The sequence below is a fragment of the Myotis myotis genome, unplaced genomic scaffold, assembly GCF_014108235.1.
Source record: "Myotis myotis isolate mMyoMyo1 unplaced genomic scaffold, mMyoMyo1.p scaffold_m19_p_13, whole genome shotgun sequence".
Lineage (NCBI taxonomy): Eukaryota > Metazoa > Chordata > Mammalia > Chiroptera > Vespertilionidae > Myotis > Myotis myotis.
Genome location: NW_023416317.1, coordinates 48,851,995 through 48,872,963, shown reverse-complemented (window position 1 = coordinate 48,872,963; position 20,969 = coordinate 48,851,995). Strand labels below are relative to the sequence as shown.

Genomic DNA, 20,969 nt, shown 5'->3' with positions numbered 1-20,969 from the left:
ACATGGGTAAACTGATTTAATGGTAATAAACTCCTTCAGCATTTTCTTGTCTGGGAAGCTATTTATTTTTCCTTCAATGTTAAATGATAACCTTGCTGGGTAACATAGTCTTGGTTGAAGATCCTTGATTTTTATCACTTTGACTATTTCATACCAATTCCTTCTGGCTTGAAATGTTTCTGTTGAGAAATCAACTGACAATCCTATGGGAGCTCCCTTGTAGGTAACTAACTGCCTTTCTCTTGCAGCTTTTAATATTCTCTTTGTCTCTAATCTTTGCCATTTTAATTATGATGTGTCTTGGTGTGGGCCTCTTTGGATTCATCTTGTTTGGGACTCTCTACGCTTCCTGGACTTATGTTTCGTTTACCTTCTCCAGATCAGGGAAGTTTTCACTTATTATTTTTTCAATTAGGTTTCTCAAACCCTTGTTCTTTCACTTTTCCTTCAGGTACCCCTATGATGCAATGTTATTATTTAAATTCTTTTCTTTTTGCTGCACTGATTGGATATTTTCTGCTACCTTGTCTTCCAAATTGCTGATTCAAATCTTTACTTCATCTAACTGACTGATTCTTTCTTTCTTTTTAAAAAATATATTTTATTGATTTTTTACAGAGAGGAAGGGAAAGGGATAGAGAGTTAGAAACATCGATGGGAGAGAAACATCGATCAGCTGCCTCCTGCACACCTCCCACTGGGGATGTGCCTGCAACCAAGATACATGCCCTTACTGGAATCGAACCTGGGACCCATCAGTCTGCAGGCCGATGCTCTATCCACTGAGCCAAACCGGTTAGGGCTGACTGTTTATTTCTTATACTATGTTCCTCATTTCACATTTTTGTATTAATCATTTCTCACTGGTCCTTTTTTATGGTTTCTATGTCCTTTCTCATGCTGTTGAAGTTCTCACTAAGTTTCTTGAACACCTTTTTTTTAAAAAACAAATTCACATTTTATTTACATCGAAATAAACTGTACAAAATTGACTTTCTTCACCAAAAATAATAGCAATATTTTCTGTGTTATTCCTAGATAAACGACAAAACACATTTTTTGTAGGTTTTCTAGGTTTTGCTTATAAATCAAGACAAGGCAGTAGATACAGTCATGGAAAAAGACAAGATAAAACAGACCAATCTGTTGTCAGTACCCATGGCCTCTGATCCTGCCTTGACCATGAAACAGAAGTGTTTGACATATACTTACTAAAAAGCTTATGAAGATATAGGCTCAACAAAGGAATGTATACAGCAACACCCAGATGTAGAACAATGGCAGATTCTTCCTTCAATGTTTAACAGTAACTTGTTCCTTTAAGATCATTGAATAAAGACAAAATCTACACTGAAATCCTTGTTTGGCAAGCTCACGTTTCTTTCACTATCTGGCAATTCCCTTAACTGTCCATTACAGATTTCTAATAGCATTCTTAAAACTCCTGCTATTCAAAGATTAGTCATGCGCTTCATCGTAAAGTTTTATGAAACACATTCCTCCCACACCTCCTCAAAATTTATTTCTTCAAAGAACCGATAATAAATGTTACGTCTAAAATGACATTAGCAGAGATCACGTAGAAGTGCAGCGTGGCCCTTTCAACGCCACCCTCTGGACGACAGTTAGTTCTCCAAGCATGAGCGTTCACACGGGCCATTTAAACCGTCAGATCACCAATGGCTAATGCACTCAAGATATCCAGTGATTAAGTGGCCTACATATACCTTATAGCTTTTCTATGTTTTCGAATTTCTTAGATTTTTTTCAATATCCAATATAAGAGAAAACCTATTTCAATAGCCCCTCAGGTATTTTTGATAGTTTTGGAATTATCTGTAGGAAGCTCTGACTTAGTTGTATAGAATTTGATATATATGTCCACCATTAAATCCAAATCATGTTTTATATCAAAGTTTATGTTAAGCAAAGCTAAGTAACTGGACCTTTGGTCTGTCAAAGGGTTCCTCAGGTGCGCTTTGAGACGCTTTCGCCCATTTTCATAGCGTTCATTCTCAACCTTCATCATAGGGAGAATACACGGGACCTTCAGCAGTGCATAAACACTAGGGAAAACCTTGATGTCTGGCAGGTGGAGGGCTTCATAAATGGTGGGTGGAGGCTCTCTATCTTCTCCTCTGTGTTTTCACTTGATTCTCCCACAATGCAGCTCAGCTGAGAGTGTATCAGGACTGGGTAAGTTGTGTCTGGACACGTCAGCATGGTGCTCCTCCGATGTATTGAATTTGAGCTGTCCCATGACAGAGGGGATCAGAGATGAGCATTTAAGAGCTCTGAGGTGCTGTTCTGAGACTATATCTTTCAGTTCCTGGATACTGTGCTCCACTGTGGGAACACTTGGAGCTTCTTTCTAGTAACCCTCAGAGGTCAGCTGAGACTCTGGGTTCCCTTGCCGAGCTCCGTGGAATTTCCCAGGGAGCTTCATCTGGACATCAGGTTTGGTTGCCAAGTTGGTGGCTTCCTCAAACCAAAATTCACGATAAACTTCACTATTTCCCATCACTTCATTTAGCGAATGCAGCACCGCAGTCAAGCTACTGGCTGCAAAGAAGACATCAGAAGTCTGCCCCTGGAGATTTTCCCCAAAGGCTCTTATAAAAGATAGAACATTAAGAATGACAATGGTAACAACGAAATCAAAATCTGTTACTGCACTACAGAGTACAAATGCTCAGCCCGCTATAGTTACTCCATCTAATATTTGTATCATGATTTATACCATCTAAACATAAAACAAGTGCTTGTAGGAGGTCCACTAAAATTGCAAAAGCATCGTGCCTGCCTGTCCACTGAGAATGGCAAATTTCTTTCAGTTCTTTACCCTTTCTTCATTGTTCTGAAAGAGGAGAGAAATTACACTGTCAAGCTCTAAAAGCAGTTGTGGTGATCGATGGAAAAAAGAACTTCCTCAATTGTTCCTAACAGACACTCCCATAACAGGCACCATTTTGCCAACCACATATTTAAGGCACAGGAAGAGCAGAGTGTGTAGACAGCCTGGGGATATTTCTCCAAAGGTCTAGAAGCAACAACTTTCATCTTGGCAAGAAAATCCACTGGACACAATGTAAGCCTGGCCACGACGACATTCCATGTTGAACCCCCACTTCTCAGTTATCGTGGTGTGAAATTTCATAGCCAAAATTTCAGTATCAGCTTCATAAGGCAGGAAACCCACAAATTCTTCTCTCAGGATATGAGTTTCATCAACAAACCTCACCAACACGGGCAAGGGCACTTCCCCTGCTATGTCCACTACGTCATCAATGGTAATCGAAAAGAAGTGCGAGTCTCTCCCTTCCCCGAGTGTTTCTTCCCGCACGCAGCTCTCACAGACCTCTAGCACCTGCTGCTGCTGTGCTTTTGAACAGAACAGCGTGTGGACTGCTGTTGTCTCAAAGCGCTTTCTCAGAACCTCTTCCCCAGAACTTATCCGGCACTCCAACAGTGCCTGGAAGTTATCAGGAGTAAAGAGACCTTCTGGGATTTCATCAGCTTCATGTCCATAGAGGTATGTTTTGTTTTCCCGTAAGAATCAAAATCTCAAATAAAGATTTTAAGTATTCTTAGTTTTCCTTCTCTTCAAGGGTTAAAAGGTAAAATGTCTTCATCCTGTTCTCCACCCTCTTCTGCACTGGAGTTCTGAGCATTGCTGTTGTAGATTTCTTTATGTTTTTGTTCCTGTTCAGAAGTTTTGTCAACATCATGGGTTTTAAAAGCTCCAACAAAATGAATGTAGTGCCTCAAACCTGGCACCCTGTTTCAAGCCACTCTACTTCTACACACAATATCCTTCCCTCTTTTTTTGCCAGAGTCCATGCCTCCTCATTATTTTTCTGTTTCAGTGTCCTGATTTCATCTTCACTCAATTCTTGTATTTGTTTTCTGTGTCTACTATGTGGATTGTTCAAATGACTGGTAAGATCAAATATTGTTGGTATTGCATTGTCTTGAAGAACTGTCCTGTAAGGACTAGTTCCACAGATCACAGAAGTCTCAAAGTGTCTGGCACATCATCCATAATGTTTATTTAGTTGTTCAGGTGTTTTATCTTCTAAGTCTGCTCTCCTACGATTTCCCACCCACTTCTGGCATCTGGCCGGATCCCTCGGGAACCTGAAGAAGGCCAAATCAGACTACATGCTCTTCAGTGTGCAGTTGGGGGCCGTGCAGAAGCTCGGCATTATCGCCCGCCCACGGGCCGGCCCAGCGCTCCCCTCTCTGCCTCTTCCGGGAACGGGAGCCTGGCCAGCTGGCTGGGCAAGACAGGTGCCTCTTGAGCATCTTTATAACCATTGTTTTGTACTCTGTATCTGGTAGGTTGTTTGCTTCCATTTCATTTGGGGTTTTTTTTTCCTGGATATTTCTCCTGTCCTTTCATTTGGGGCATGTTTCTATGTCTCCCCATTTTGGCTACCTCTTAGTGTTCGTCTCCGTGTATTAGGTAGATCTGCTATGTCTCCCAGTCTTCATAGGGTGTCTTACGTAGTAGGTGTGACCCAGTGGCACCGTCTCCTTGACCACTGGAGCTGGGTGCTCCAGGAAATGTCCCTGTGTGAGTTATAGGAGCCCTCCTATTGTAACTGAGTCTTAATTCTGATTTGCCTGTTCAAGTGTGGGGCTGACCCTCAGGCTGGCTAACTGAGGACTGACCCTGACCACAGTGTATGAGCTGCTGTGTCCAGGAGTTGACCACAAAGCAGAATTTGCCTCAGCAGGGTCTGGTGCCCCTTGGGAAGGTAACTGGATCCTGCTCTGGAGTTGTTTGATGCTTGCCACTAGCTGGTTCTGGTGGCTCATGGGAGGGACTCTGGTGCCGGTCAATGTCAGATGCTGCCTGTGACTGGCCCTAGGCAACCTGTTTGGAGTTTTAAAACAACCCACAGCTTGTGGCTGCTTCCACAGTCTCTGCGAGTGTGTAGGACCAAGTTGTGCACCAAGGCTAGCATTCAGTAGCACTGAGCCTGGGGGCAGGTCAGTAAAAGGTACAAGGCACGCTGAGATTTGCCTCTGCCTTCTGGCTGCCTGTTAGGCTCAGTCACTGAGAGAGCCTCCGGCAGTACTTGGGTTGAATGATGTAGGTTCTTAGTGAGTCACCAGGGAGGAGGGGTGAGTGGTGTTTATCACCGATACAGGCTCAAACTCAGGGTCAGTGCTGGATCTGAGGCCACTCACTAAAGTCCCGGGGTATACTAAGGCTAGCCGCCAGCTGCTGGGTGCCTGCAGACCTTCGTGGTGGAGCAGGGTTTCAGGGAGTCGTCAGGGGGAGGCAGCAGAGTTTATCAGGCACAAACAGACTAAGACTTGGCTGTGTGAAGGGCTCTGCACTGCTTGGGCGTGTGAGGGGAAAAACTGACACCATCTTAGAGCCACATAACCCTGTCTGTCCCAGATTCTGCCTCTCCTGTGAAAGGGAGGCAATGGTCAGTCTTGGGGGAAGGTAAGGGGTGTGGCCCCCACCCCAGAGCCACACAACTCAGTCACTAACACTCCCTGAACCTGTCTGGACCTCTATACTCGGGGCCCAAGCAGCTGACTCCTCTGCAGGACGTGATCTGTGCTGTGTCGGACAATAGGGAGCCTGGAGGGTGGGGCTCTTGGCATTTCCCCCAGGCTGATGCTGGACGGAGCAGAGTGCTCCACCCAAGAAAGATAGCATCTACAATATAAGAGAGAAACTTAGGGCAAGGACCCTGGTGGCCATTCCTTCAGCTCTCTCCCTGGAGCCACAAACCCCAGTCTCTCCTCACAGAACTCTAGTCCCTCCGCCCTCCCTCCTTTGGAGCCCTGGGTGAGTATTTGCCAACAGATTTTGTGCTGGATCTTAAAGGGGGCACCTAGTTTCCAGCAGGAAACCAAGGAGGACAGAATCCCGATTTTCACAGCCAGATGCTATGTGGTGCCTCCTTCCCGGCTCTGGTCCTCTGGGTTGGGGAGCCGGGGGTAGGGTTGAGACTGCTCGCCTCAGGGGTGGAAACGAAAACTAAAGCTCAGAGAGGTTAGGTAACTTGTCCAAGACGGAGCAGCAAGTGGGGAGCAGAGCTGGGTGGGCTTTGAGGTCCCTGAGATCGTATGAGCTGCTGGCTGAGCTGAGTGTGGGCTGGGCAGGATGACTGGTGACTATTACACTGTATTATTTGTCAAAGGCCAAGCATTACACACTCTAAAGAGGGTCTTACTGTATATGAATTATACCTAAAAAAGCACAACCTCCAGTGCCCAGTCAGCCTGTGGGTGCTTTCCAGCTCCGGCACTGGGAAGTCAGTTCCTCTGCCGTGAACCCACTGCTGTGGGAGGCCCCGCTTGGGGATGGGCACTTACATCAGCTCCCCGGACTTCAGCAAGCAGATTTCCGTGTCCTGCCCCAGGGCCATGTCTTCAGGGTCCTCAGGGGTTAGTGAGCTCGATGCAGTGTCCCTGAAATGTGATGAGAGTACAGCCATTTAGCTATCAGCACACAGGGGCCCACAGCCTGAGGCCCACAGCTGGAGTCATGTAGCCAATATCAGACCCCATGGAAACCCTTCAATCCGGAGGTCGTGAGACAGGCCCGCATACCCTGTGGGCAGAGGGCACTGGGTGGGAGAGGACAATAGGGCTGCAGTGCTCTCCCTAATGTCTTCCCCGCGGGTGTGGGGACAGGACGACCATACACACATGGACCACCCCCCATCCCACGCCAGCTGAGTTACAGAGAGGCTCTGACCTCTTGGCTTCCTTTGGGCAGCCTGCTCGCCACCAGAGCTCCTACTGCCTGACCTTGCTCCTGTCTGCCTACTGCTGGAGTGCTGAGGCCGTGGGATGAGGGAATCTGCTCTCGGGGCGCAACTACGTGGGGGTGTGTGAAAGCTGGCACTGGGGGCTCCCAGGGGTGTCTAGATCACCAGACACCCACGAACGCCCAGGTGCCTGGCTGGGGCTGTCTCTGCACCACTCACACTAGCCCATGACCAGCGGGACAGTCAGCCTCCCACTGGAGCCCACTGTGGCTCAGGGCAGAAGTAGCATAGCTCGGGGTGGGGTGTTGGGAATCACTTCAAGGCAGTTCCGGTCTTGGCTTTGCCACTAACTGCGTGACTCTGGCTAAGCCCTTTCGCCCGCTGCCACCAAAGCAAGCCTTGTCATTTGCCGTTCCGCTTCCCCCAGGCCCTGCCCCACCTCTGCCCTCCTCCCTTCTTGTTGCTCTTCTAACCATGGCTTCCAGATCCCCCACCTCTGACCCTGGGACAAACAGAATCACAGAATGTCCCTGCAAGAAGCAGCTCAAGAGACAGGGGTCCAGGGGAGAAGAGATGGGCCCAAGGCCGACCTCATTTCATTTGCTTTTATCCTTGTCCAAAGTGGAAACACCGTAAACGAGAAAGATCTATAACATAAGATGAAACAAACTCTGAAAACTACAGCGGGTTCTCTCCATCTTCCTACATTTAGGACAAAAGATGTCCTTACCTATTGTTCCCTCTCTTTCTGTGTCTCCCCTCTCTCTGACCATCATGACGACAGACAACCCCCAGCAACCTGCAAGGAGATGATTCCCAGAGTAGGTGCCTCAGACCCTCACTGGTCCTGCCTGAGGCCCCGCGAGAGGGAGCTGGGGTGGGGGTGGGGGTGGGGGAGGGGTGGGGGAGAGAATGCCTGGGTGGGCGATGAAGTTGGGAAGGTAGTGAGTAGTTTTCAATAGATTTTCAAACTGTGGGTCATGACCCACGTAATAGGTTGTGAGTAAGTTATGGCCAACATTAGGAAAACAGACTGGAAATGACCAATGCATGTGGGGAGGGTTCAGTATCGTTTTATGAGGCTCTTGTTCTGATTTGGAGTCTACACATGTCCACACCCAGGTGGTCAGGTAACATGTACTCTCACTGTGGGATGTAGTAGAAAATGTCCAAGCAGCTGTGTTAGAAGATGCCCAAGGATTAAAAAATGTGAGAATGACAGGGAACAAAAGCACAGCCACCAGGGGGCAGCCTATTCCCTCCCAGACCCATTTCTTTCTGTTGTCATTGACGTGCTTTTCTAAGAAAAGGAGCAAGACAAACTCACTGCCCACAAGCGACCTTCCTCCCGCCAGGCTGCAGCCCTGGGAGCTTAACGCTAGCCACAGCAGCCTCGTGGGGAAGACGACATGCCACACTTCCCTGAGCCTACAGCCAGTCCAGCTGGACCTGTCTTCACGCACAGGCATCTACGTCAACTTGCTCCACCCCGAGGCGCTCATCTCGACATCCCTGGGCACGTGCCCTGCACACAGACTGTGCCCAGTAAGTGTCCAGGTTAGGTGCCTCAGGCTAAGGCAGTTTTCTGTCTCAAATGCCCCCAAGGGAGGACACGACCAATTTACTTATTTATTTTTAAATATATTTTTATTAATTTCAGAGGAAGGGAGGGAGAGGTAGAAACATCAATGATCAGAATCATTGGTTGGCTGCCTCCTACATGCCCCACACTAGGATCAAGCCTGCAACCTGGGAATATGCCTTGATCGGGAATCGAAGTATGACCTCCTGGTTCATAGATCAACACTCAACCCCTGAGCCATGCCAGCCGGGCAAGGCTCCAAGTTAGAACCAAGTAAGAAGAAAGTGGCGATCACAGACGAGGTGGATGCTGAAAAGTCCCCGGCAATGCAGTTCAGGGGTTCATGTGGCCTGGAGGAGGGATCCTGGGTGGGGTCCTCCAGCTTGGTTTCTGCAGTCTCTAGTATTTTCCTCCCACAGATCAAAATGCCTTGGCTCTTTTTTACTGAATTGCTGTATGTCAATTTTGCAGACCTCTGGATAGGATAGCAGATGGCCCGCTTGTTTGGATGGGCTGGGCAGGAAAGGATGCCTGCAAGGCCCCTATGGCCCAAGGGTCTGGCTGACCATCTTCCTCAGGGGCTCCATCTACGGCTCTGGCCGAGCCCAGCAGTTAGGAGTGGTGCTCTGACCAATGAGAGTCCTGCAGTCCCCCAGGGCAGCCTGCATCTGTGAGCAGGGCCCTGTGAGCGGCAGAGGTCTTTGGTTTACAATTGCACTGTCCAACAGATAGCCACTGGCTATGGCTATGGCAACTCAAATTCACCAAATTATTTTAAAGCTACAAAATGTGACTCTTTAGTTGCACTAGCCACACAGCAGGCGCTGAGCAGCCACACGGGCTAGCGGCCACCGTGCGGGACAGCACAGATCCAGGACGTGCCCGTCACTGCAGGAGACTCTAGTGAACAGCCCAGTTTGCAAGGTTGGGGTGAGTCATTTTGTGGATTGGGGTATTTTATTTTACGATTAAAGTAAATTCCTAGTAGTTGTTGTTTTAGTCACTGATTTCCTTTTGCCTAAAAACCAAGTGAAGAAGAACAGTTCGGGTATTTTGATTTCTGATTACTTGGTAACTATGGTCTGCCACAAGAGACAAACCTGCAGGCCCAGTCTCACAACCAACACCTGGGGGCGACGCTGAGCAGGCCACACCCAACTCCCTCCCACACCTCCCTAGCCCTTTGGTGCCCTTTGGTTAGGCTACCGTTGTTAGGATCTTTTAACTTACCCTCCACAGCCCTGTCACCCACCAAAGTCTTGCAGGCAGCCTCTTCTGCCAGCAGCTATGACAGCCTCAGCCTGGGTCACGACATCCTAACTAGAGTTCTGGCCCGAGAGTGCCAGGTGCTGAGGAAGAGCGGGCAGGTCAGCGCAGCATGACTTCCCCGATGAGTGTGCGGCAGGCGGCTGCCATGCCCTTCCGGTTCTCCCCTCACCTGCTTAGAAACTGTTGCAGTACGCCAGTGGGAAGCCAAGGCATATGACTGGCTACTTCCCCTTAAGCAGCTTAGTTTTGTTTCCAAGAAAAGGAATGCCCTTGAAACAAGCAGCACTGCAAACAGGCAGATCACAAAAGGCACGTGTGGGGGGCAGCAGGCCGAGACCTGGTGTGCCCCACGGGGCACAAGTGATTACTAAGCGAGAAGAACATGGCCGAGTATGTGCGAGACAAGGCTCAGGCCCTTCCAGCTCCAGCTGTTGAACTCGTCCTAAATGACATGGCTGGCTTATCCCATGTCAGACCCACATTCACCTAGAAGCCATCTGGTTCATTGGCCTGGCAGTGACGGAGCTGGGTTTGTAGCCTGGAAATGCCAGTTACTAGCTGTGTGCACATGGGACTAATTCAACTACGGCCCTGGGTGTTCTCATCTATTAAATGGGGTAACAGTTCTGCAGGGTTGAGAATCCGTGGCTATCACATTGGAGCTGCACGCATACACAGAACGAGACCAGAGCATGCACTCTGCATTGGTCCAGACCCAAACTATTCCAAAGAGATGCATGACTAGTGAATGAAAGAATTTTAAGATTCGAATGCCATCGGTTTACAAAGAAAAGCCCTCTCAGGTCCCAGCGGGCGAGTCGGTCACCAGCCCGGGGGCAGAGGGGTCTCAGTGACGGAGCCACAGCTTCCTATCTTTGACCCCAAATTACATGGGTGCAGACTGGTCATGTGGATTCTGATCTGCAAGATGGGTTGGGCCTCTTCCAATCAGCAACCGAGGGTTCTTCAAAACTACTCAGCGGAAACATGGGCCACGTCACAGAGAGGCAGAGGTAGAGCCTACTGCTGAGCACAGCTCATCTCTGGAACAAACTGAAAAGGCATCTTGGTGGGTGAGTCATTTGTCTTCCTCTCTATAGGTAAGAGCCAGGGCTCTCAGATTCCTGCCTGGAGCAGCCGCCCTGAAATGCCCAGGCTTTAGCGCGCAGCTGCTCCAGGTTCCGATCCCATCTCTGCTGCTTGCTGCCGAGGGTTAGAGAAATGACTTTGGGTCCTGGGCACTGGACGTGCTTGGAAGCGAATGGTCGTGGGGAGCAACAGCAGAGTCAGACCCTCCCGGGAGATGAGGAGACTCACTGTCTATGTCTGTTCACTGAATAGCCTTTGTTTTTGTTTCCTTTGCATTTAGTAAGCCAGGCTCCTCTCTTGGAATATGGTTCACCACTATAGAACTTTTGGAAAATATAAGGGAAATAAGTCTGCACCAACCAGAGCGAACTGCTGATAAAATCTGGTCATTTTTCTGTTTTTAAAAAAATATAGTCAAAACCCTATAGCTTATCGTCGATTCTTAGGCCAGGGTGGTGAGGTATGTGGGAGAGTGTCAAAGGGCTCACGGACCCCAGGAGTGCAAGTGTGTGTACATATTTCTGAGGAAAAGGTCTGCGGCCTCGATGAGATTCTCAAAGGGGTTTATGATCAAAGGTTAAGAACCATGATCAACTCTATAACCCTGTCACCTACTCACTGCAATAGTAACAGCCAATACTAAGTCTGTGCTTATACTCTTCTGAGCAATTCAAATGCGTTACCGTTTTAAAAATATTAAAAGCACTAAACATTAGTTATATTCTATTTTGTCTGAATTATAATTAGCTATTTTTTTTATTATTAGACATTTACACTATTTCCAAAGTTGCATATATTACCTTTTTTATTTTCAGAAATAAACATAGAACTTTGGTTATGGAAGTAAATGGTTTTCACATTTCTAGAAGGGAAAGTAATTTTTTAAGGTTTTGAGAAAATCCGATTTATTGATTTCAGAGAGGGAATTAGAAACATCAACGATGAGAGAGCATCACTGGTTGGTTGCCTACTGCACCCCCCCCACCGGGGATTGAGGACGCAACCCAGGCATGTGCCCTGACTGGGAATCGAACCATGACCTCCTGGTTCATAGGTCAGTGCTCAACCACTGAGACACCGCGGCCGGACGAGGAGCAGGGACTTTTTGTTGCGTAGTCTCACCCAAAGGCAAGGCCCTTCCTTGCAGTGAAGGGTGCTTTGTCCCCAGAAAAGACTGAGGGGACAGCACCAGGGCTGATGCCACTTCCAGTCAGAAGTCTTCGAGGAGATAAGAAAGGAGAGATGAGGCCTCCTTGTTTGTGCCCTTGTCTGGCCGGCTGATGTATTTTTTTTTTTTGACGGTGGTTATTTTGACTTTGCTAATCCAAATACCTGCCTCCTTTCAACTATGAAATTGCAATAAAGAATACCTGTGTTTTCATTTAAAAAACCGCAACACAAAAAACCCATCTTCTTGAGGTACTGGCAAGGTATAGCCCTGGGTCCCTGGAAATGAGCCACTGTGTGTGGAGAATCTGCAGGCCAGTGGCCTGGCACTCCAAACTCGAAGCTGCTGCAGGCAGGTGCCCATGCCCACGCCATGGGTCACATCACCTCTGTGATGTCCTGCCTGTGGTCCTTGGCAGGGTCACAGGGCAAAGAGAAGGGTCAAAGGGAAGTGTGGGCCTTGAAGGGCAGGGAGCCCCAGGCAAAAGAGGCAGCTATTTGCACTTAGCTACAAGCCTACTGCAAGGCCTGCCACCGGCCTCTGGCCACCCACCCAGCTGGCCATTTCAACCAGGGCTCCCATTTGTTAAAGGAGACCCTTCAGCCTAAACTGCTAGTCATAAAAGCTAAAGCCATGTTCTCTTCTAAGGAAACCTACCTCTTAAGAGATGCCTAAAGGTCAAAGTATCTTCAGGAAATGAGGCTCTGAGGGGCACACTGTCACTGGGACAGGCGATAAAGGGGAAAGATGAGGCTGGGGTGTGAGAACTCCCAAATCCCTGGTCAGGGGCCGGCTCAGCCCAAGTGCTGGGCAGCCACGTGCATTTCTCTGCCTGGTTTTTCTATCAGTCGTCCTTTAAAATCTATGTAGTTGAGAGCAAAAGGCAGGAGGGATGGGCCATCCCCCAGACACCTCCTGGGGGAAATGTGCCTTGGCTTTCATGAGTAGTTCAGGGGTCCAATGTAACAGCAGGTGGGGCACAGGATGGGCGGGCACATGCTGTGAGGCCTGGGCAGGTGTAGCAGGCCCTGCTGTGCTGCTCTACCAAAGAGCACCGACCCCATGTCACCACAGGTGCCCTTTGAGGCCGAAGTGAGCACAGGTTTTCTGGGATGCGCATGGTCTCCCAGGCAGGTGAGTCCTGAGAACTGTAAGGCTCATGAAGAATTCCCTGTCCCACTGGAGCATTTTCCCCACTGAACTGGCCATCTCGTGTACTAGACTGTGCAGGGCGGAGCTGGGCAAGGGGGCAGTGGGAAGACGGGTGTGGGGTGTGGGCTCTCAGCCCAAACATGACTCCTGTGTTTTGACTCACAGGTGTTCATCAGAACAGACACTATGGAGGATGACGACTATTTTGCAAGCATGTTCAACGTGTCCAACGCCAACAAGCAGGAGCACAATAACTTCCTGGAGTTCAAGAAGCTCTTTCTGCCCTGCATGTACGTGGCCGTGTTCCTCTGTGGCCTGGTGGGGAACTCGCTGGTGCTGGTCATCTACATCTTCTACCAGAAGCTGAAGAGCCTGACGGACATGTTCCTGGTGAACCTGCCCCTGGCTGACCTGGTGTTTGTCTGCACCCTGCCCTTCTGGGCCTACGCAGGCATGCATGAATGGGTCTTCGGCAAGGTGATGTGCCAAATCCTGCTAGGCGTCTATACTTTCAACTTGTACACGTCCATGCTCATCCTCGTCTGCATCACCGTGGACCGCTTCATGGCGGTGGTCCGGGCCACAAAGGCCTATAACCAGAAAGCGAAGCGGATGAGCTGGGGCAAGGCCATCTGCGGGTCCATCTGGGTGGTCTCCCTGCTGTTGGCCTTGCCACAGATCATCTATGGTGATGTCCATAAGTACGACAAGTGGGTCTGTGATCACAACGAGACGATTTCCACTGTGGTTCTCGCCACCCAGATGACTCTGGGGTTCTTCCTGCCACTGCTCACCATGATTGTCTGCTACTCGGTCATAATCAAGACGCTGCTTCATGCCCGAGGCTTCCAGAACCACAAGTCTCTCAAGATCATCTTCCTGGTGGTAGCTGTGTTCCTGCTGACCCAGACGCCCTTCACTCTTGTGAAGCTCATAGGCAGCACGAGCTGGGTGTACCACACCATGACCAGCTACCACTATGCCATCGTCGTGACGGAGGCCATTGCCTACCTGCGGGCCTGCCTCAACCCTGTGCTCTACGCTTTTGTTGGCCTGAAGTTTCGGAAGAACTTCTGGAAACTTGTGAAAGACATTGGCTGCCTCCCTTACGTGGGAGCCTGGAGCCAGCCGAAGTCTTCGGAGGACACTTCCAAGACGTGCTCCGCCTCCCAGCAAGTGGAGGGAACCAGCATGTTCCAGCTGTAGGCCGTGGGGCTCAGAGAAGCTGCCCAGGAACTTGCAGGAGCACAGAATGCCGTGTCTTCCGGCGGCGACGGGGAAGGCTTTGTTTATAGCTTGTGCATTTTTGCGGAGAAGTGACCCAACGCTGCAGCTGGTGTGCAATGCTTCTTCTCAGGCGTGAACACACCTGTTCTCTCCTTGAACACCAGGCCTAAAGCTCACCGGGGAAGCCAGAAACTTTAAGGGGTTTCCTTCCTCCATCTCCGAGAATTCTGACACCAGCGGGAATGGTGTGACTCTAAAACCCCAGATTCTCCTTCACTGAGACTGAGAATGAAGGTTGAAGAGGTACCATGACCACAGAGCTGCTGATAGCAGGTGACATTGAGCTCCCAAGTTCAGGAGATTCTTCCGGTTTCTGGGAGGCAGGGATGAGAGCAGCCATGAGAACAGGTGCTGACCCTTTCCTTTGGGCTCCTCACCAAGGAGGTCAGGTTCTGCCTCACTTTTGGGTTAACTTTTATGCTCTTGTTCTGTGATTAATCCTGGAAGGACTTGCACCAGGGAATATGAACAGGCCAAAACAACTGAGTCGGCTGAGAATCCCAGAGGTCCACAGAATGCTAGAAACTGTGCATAGCCAAGTTTAAGATCACCATGAATCTAAGAAGTGTTCTGAAAAGGAGTCTATGCTGGGTCTGCTCATTTTAAAATTGAATTATCTGCCTGGCCGATGTGGTTCAGTGATTAAGCATTGACCCATGAACCAGGAGGTCTCGGTTTGATTCCAGGTTGGGGCATATGTCTGGGTTGTGGGCTTGGTCCCCAGTAGGGGGTGTGCGGGAGGCAGTCGATCAATGATTCTATCTCATCATTGATGTTTCAACCTCTTTCCCCCTCTCGCTTCCTCTCTGAAGTCAATAAAAAAATTTTTTTAAAAACCAACAACACAAATATCCTATGCCTTTCACACACATGCGCTCAAATCCTTTATGTATATGTAATTCTCTCTTCCACACATATGTCAAACAGCATATGATTTTCATGACTAAGAAACAAAACTTTTAAAAGTCTCCAAACTACTTTTACCCCTTGGGCACTTTCCACTTTAATGTGGCATGCCTGGGATAGGTCAAGAGCTTATTTGTGGGCCCAGGGCACAAGAAGGAAGTTAAGATTACAAACTCTCAGGGCACTGCTCTACCAAGGACGTGGAATATACCAGTGAAAACCACCCAGCTCCTTGGCCGTGGTTTCCAACCTCCTGCCCACCATGTGAGGCGTATTTGTTTAATCTCCATAATGTGGTCACGGAATGAGGCAGAGTTTTAAATGTCAGACACTGTGCGTGTTGTGTCTACTAGATCCTAACTCTCTGCTCAATAGGCTTAAAGTTGCCTCTTTGGTTCATGAGTCACAAGTCACTCGCCGAAATGAGGACGACAGCTGACATCAGCTGTTATGCAGGCAGAATTATGGGCTGAACAGTGCGGTTTTGAGGTTTAGATAGACCAGACCTGGATCCAGCTCTGCCCGTCACTACGTGGTAATCTCTTCACCTTTGTTTTGGTGAGACATGGACTGTACCACGGCCGACCTCCCAGGGCTGGCTGCGGACTGGAGACCTGCGTACAGAACACTGGGCACAGTTCGCATTCACGGGCAGGAGGGCTCCCAAACGGCAGAAGTGACTGCTCTTTGTCCCGAGAACCAGCAATACTACTGAGCCGCAAGGAAGGATGAAACACTGCCATTTGCGACAGCGTGGATGGATCCTGAGAGTCACATGCTAAGCAAAATCAATCAGATGGAAAAGGGCAAGAATTATGTTCTCACTCACTGTGAAGGACATTAACACAGAAGGCAGCAAATGAACAAACAAAAGAAACAAATAAAAAGTTCATTGACACAGGCAATAGTATGGTGGTTGCCAGAGAGAAGAGGGGTGGGGGGAGGTTGAAGAGGGTCAGGGGGGTCAAATATATGGTGACAGAGGAGGGTAGACTTAGGGTAATGAGCACACAATACAATATACAGATGATGTTTCAAGTGTACACTCGAAACCTATGTAATCCCATTAACAATGTCACCCCGGTAAATTGAAAAGACAAAAACTAGCAACACAAGATGGAAGCTGCTGTGTTGGCGAGGCTTGGGAGGGTTTGCTTTGCGCCTTCAGAGAGGCGTGGCATGCCACACACACTGCCAGTGGCACAGGGTCCGCGTGACCCCGTGCCAGTGGCACAGGGTCCGCGTGACCCCACCTGCTGTTTCATCACCGTGCCCAATGCATCCATGAGTGACTTTCCTATACTCGGGCCTCACGACCACTGCGTCCGTCCCAAACAACACGATCTGCTCTTTTCCTGGGGACAAGGCCGACATTTACCTTCTTTAAATTGGCTTCAATGGGGCATTGCCGTCATCTCCCTGTGTGCCTCCACCTCGTGTTGAGCACCTCTGACAGCGAGGCCACTAGCCCCCGACTTTCCTGACAGTGTCCCCGCACAAGCGGCGAGGCCCTGCAGCATCTCCACAGGCTTCTGTGGGGGGAAGCGGTGGTGAGGGGACAGCAGGGCCCTGGGTCACTCAAACACCGGCTCAGTGGCAGCCCCACCTCTTGTGTCCCTGGGAAAGTCACTCAGACCCCCAGGCCCACGTCACCACCCACACCCCTGGCTAGCGACAGTGAGGCCCGGTCAGTGCACTCCGAGGGCCAAGCTGGGGGCTGCCTGGCCACAGCAGCACAAGGGCCACTGTTGGGACCACTGGCTTCTCCCCGACCAGGCACCGCCAGTCCGTACCCCACCCCTGGCCCTTCCACAGCTTAGCAAACCCACCCACCTGTCCCCAGGAACCGCACAGCAGCTGAGTCCTTCACCTTCCTGCCTCGTCACTCCCTGGTCCTACACTCTCTGGGCCCTTATCTGAGACACCTGGGAGTAGGGATGACTTTCCACGTCCTCCCCTGGGTACACGCCATTCGTTACTGGCCACAGACACTGGCACAGCCCACGGAGGCCACAGGGCTTTTGCGTCTTGATTTCATTCCATCCACACAACAGCCCGGTAGTCGAAGTTCCCACCTTCAGACCTGCTCTTTTCCGCCCCTTATTCTCACGCACACCAGCACGTCATAAAGGCCTTGGAGATGAGGGAGGGTGTGTGTGGGGGAGGGGTTGGTGAAGGGGCAGGGAAAGGAACAGAGGGAGGACGGGGAGCAGGGGAGCAGGCTGGGTGTGGGCACTCTGCCTGGGGTGTGGCCTCAGGGTCTGAAGGTAAAGAAGTGCTCCTCGCCGACCATGTTTGCAACACTTGGTAAAGACCACAGATGGCCGCCCTGTCCTGTGTGAACACAGGGTGACCTGATGCAGGGGAACCTGGAAGCAGCCCGGGTGACCTCCGTGAGCGCGCTGGCTGGGGAAAGGGTGCTGCGGGAGGGAAACCTGAAGCTGCCCCCACTAGAGGGGTGGAGGCAGAGCAAAGGACACGCGGCCCAGGAGTGGTCAGGACGTGCACTCCAGCCTTCTCCTCTAAGGGCTCCAAAGGCAGCACCCCTTCCATGGGCCCGGTCTGTGGTTCCTGGGAACTGCCAACACCGTTTGCAGGCGAGGAAACTAATTCAGAGACTAATACCCCCCAAGGCTCACACAGCAGAACGAGGGCTAGGACCCCAGTGAGGAGCCTTTCTCCTCCCCCCAAAGTTGGTGAGGTTTTATGCAGCTTCACTTACCCGAAGGCAGAGCTGTTGGTTAACCCAAGCACACTGTGACGTTCTAACCTTAATCAGCATCACCATATCCTGTCCTCATTTTGTTGCTGAGATACCAGGCATCAAGTCTCCCGGTTGGCGACAAACCCACCACAGCTCCCCAAAGCACACGCCCACAAAGCATCAGCTCTACAGCATTACCAGCCATGATGCTGTGTGGGTGAGCTTGAGCTCAGTATCATCTGGGCATCTGGAGTGGTTTACGTTGGAGAAGACAAGGGGGCCGCTAGGTGCCAGGAAATGGGCACACAGCAGATATGCCAGCTCAGCCCTACACATCACAACGCAGGCCAGCCTCCCAGAAGCGCTGGCAGCTTCCTTCCCTGGGACACTTCCTGATTCCCGTGACTGACACGCACATATCTGTCACTCAGAACATCTTCCGTTTTTGTTCCTGCTGAGAAAGGGGAAGGGGAAGGGCCAGGGAGAGAAGGCTGCAGGGGGCTCACTTTCTCATGCAGCTGCAGCCGAGGCTGCCCTCCCAGGCCCGAAGCTCGGTCCTGCTCACCTGACCATCACCTGGCTGGGAGGCGAGGCGCCGTCAGTGAAGAGGGGCCAGGTGAGGACGGCAGACAGCGACTTAGCGCTAATGGGACGGAGCACGCCCTGGGGACTACTGGGCTGTGAGGGTGGGGGGGAACGCACAGGCTGCTGCAGTCCGGGAAGAATTCTGGGGTTCCAGGAGGAAAAGGCCCAAAGCCACAGAAGCGACATGAGCAGGGGCTCTCTTGGTTGGGTGATCAGGATGGCTTTAACCATGAGGCCACACCATGGTATGTGCAGTCACTCTTTAGTAAAAGAACACTGGATACGGAGGTACCCTGACGCCTAAAATCTCCTGTTGAGATTCCCATGATGATTAAATGCATCCCCTCCAGTGCAGCAGAAATCCTGGGTGACAGCGACCTCTCAAGTCGGGAGGAAGAGAGGAACAGAGAGGTCAATACGAGTTGGCAAGATCAAGACTCATGCTGTGGTCCTAAACCGCCGGATTTCAGAAAGTGACTGCATTTGGACCAGGGGACCTCATCCAACCTGAGTGGTATCCTGTGCGAGGAGGAGGCAGGACACACCAAGGCGATGTGCAGACACCACGCAAGGAGGCACGGTCATGGTCTGCAAGCCAAGGAGAAAGGTCCCAGAAGAAACCAAACTGCCACCTCCTTGACCTGGACTTCCAGTCTACAGAACAGTGAGAAACTCATCTCTGGTGTGTCAGCACCGAGTCTGGGTGTTTTGTTATGGCAGCCTGAGCAGGTTACTGTAGCTGCCTACACCCAGGAAGGCCTTAATGCTGAAATCCGGGACCACTGACCTTCCCGGGACGTCTCTGACAAGGTCAACAGTGACCATCCCAAGCCCTGAACTCCCTGAGGGCCACTGCTCCCCAGCACTGTGCCGAGGCCCCTTCCCTTCAGCAAGGACAGCGATCCTCCAGAGTCCAGTGGTTCTCAACCTTCCTAATGCCGCGACCCTTTAATACAGTTCCTCATGTTGTGGTGACCCCCAACCATAAAATTATTTTTGTTGCTACTTCGTAACTGTAATGTTGCTACTGTTATGAATTGTAATGTAAATATCTGATACGCAGGATGTATTTTCATTGTTCGCGACCCACAGGTTGAGAACCGCTGCTCCAGACTTTCCTGGTCCTTTGATAAGCAAGTGCAAGGGCCAGGCATTGAACGAGCACTCGGGAAATGGCGGTGACCTCTACTCACTGTTCGGCCACGCTGGGGTCAAGAGAGTCGGCCTCGGTGGGCGTTTCAGGCAGGGAGGAGCCCGACTCCTGTATCTGGCACAGCTCCTCGTCCGTGATGATGTCGAACACAGTGTCGTCTGGTGACCTGAAGTCTGGGTTTGCACCTGGACCGAAGAGGCAGACCAGGAGAGAGGAGAAACACACACGGTCACGCACAGGATGGGAGGGAGCCTCGGGGATGTGAGGGGTGCGGCCACGCAGGACAGGCCACCGGGACACACAGTGGGGAATCACCCAACGATAGCTCCTCTGCCCAGATGTGCGAGGAGTGGCTGTTGGGACGTGGCTACTGGGAAGAGCCAGAAAAGCAGAGTGGGGATTCCAGAGGAAACTAGACGCACAACTTAATTTCTCTCCAGCCCTTCAGTCAGGGGCTTGGAGAGGTTTCGCGCTCTTACACGGCCTCTGAAGCCCCTGGTTTAGAAGGGAAACCATGTAGCAAAACCTTATCAGAAAAGACCCGAACGGAAAAGTTAAGGCACTTCTGTGCTGCCGAGTCCTCGCTCTGTGAGATAGGGCCTTTCCACGCCTCTTTGAATTCTGTCTGGCCTGCATTTTCATCCCAATCCATGGGGGTGGGGGTGGGGGCCTCCCTCTGCTCAAGGACTTGTAGCGGCCACTGTGGTCCTGACCAGGGGACTGGTGCTGGGCTTTGCGGGCCACTTGGCAGCAAAGATGCCCTGTGCGTGCTCCTGTGCCCGACCCCACCCACAAGCACCCTCTTGCATATGTCATGGAAAATGTGACGGCAGATCCGAGGTGAAAGAAAGAAGAAATGAGAATGACAGGGAGGGAGGGAGGGGGGGAGGCAGAGAGACGAGAGGAGACAGGAAATATCAGAAATCAAAACAAGTGACCTCAGTGCCCTGGCACAGGGCCACCCTCTGTGGTCGCCAGAACACTCACCACTGAGTCAGAGCAAAAAGAAGGTTCCTCTTCCTACGAGCAACCAGTTTCCCATCTGGCCCTCCACATGGCTACCGGGACGGGCCCTCCACATGGCTACCGGGACGGGCCCTCCACATGGCTACCGGGACGGGCCCTCCACATGGCTCCTGGGACGGGCCCTCCACATGGCTCCTGGGATGGGCCCTCCACATGGCTCCTGGGACGGGCCCTCCACATGGCTACTGGGACGGGCCCTCCACATGGCTACTGGGACGGGCCCTCCACATGGCTACTGGGATGGGCCCTCCACATGGCTCCTGGGACGGGCCCTCCACATGGCTCCTGGGACGGGCCCTCCACATGGC

General features: G+C 50.9%; 2 protein-coding genes across 9 annotated transcripts in view; one reads left to right on the top strand and one right to left on the bottom strand.

Annotated features, from left to right (window-relative positions):
• The window catches only part of FYCO1 (FYVE and coiled-coil domain autophagy adaptor 1), a 68,037-nt gene that overhangs the window by 10,174 nt on the left and 36,894 nt on the right, over positions 1 to 20,969 (bottom strand). For 4 of the 6 annotated variants that reach the window (XM_036333054.1, XM_036333059.1, XM_036333056.1 and 1 more), the window contains 2 exons: positions 19,676 to 19,820; positions 6,343 to 6,438 (listed from right to left, as the gene is read on the bottom strand). In XM_036333054.1, the coding sequence (XP_036188947.1) occupies positions 6,343 to 6,438; positions 19,676 to 19,820 (241 nt within the window). Of the gene's footprint in view, positions 1 to 6,323; positions 6,439 to 19,675; positions 19,821 to 20,969 lie in introns of those variants that run through there. The other 2 variants (XM_036333060.1, XM_036333058.1) reach the window with 2 other exon arrangements.
• Positions 10,556 to 14,994, top strand: CXCR6 (C-X-C motif chemokine receptor 6). Of its 3 annotated transcripts, none has more exons than XM_036333066.1 (2): positions 10,556 to 10,664; positions 13,166 to 14,994. In XM_036333066.1, exon 2 carries the CDS (start codon positions 13,187 to 13,189, stop codon positions 14,204 to 14,206), a length of 1,020 nt encoding a protein of 339 aa, XP_036188959.1. In that variant the 5' UTR covers positions 10,556 to 10,664; positions 13,166 to 13,186; the 3' UTR covers positions 14,207 to 14,994. The 3 variants fall into 3 exon arrangements, with proteins under 3 accessions (XP_036188959.1, XP_036188961.1, XP_036188960.1); XM_036333068.1 differs by having other exon boundaries at positions 10,581 to 10,660; XM_036333067.1 differs by having other exon boundaries at positions 10,604 to 10,691.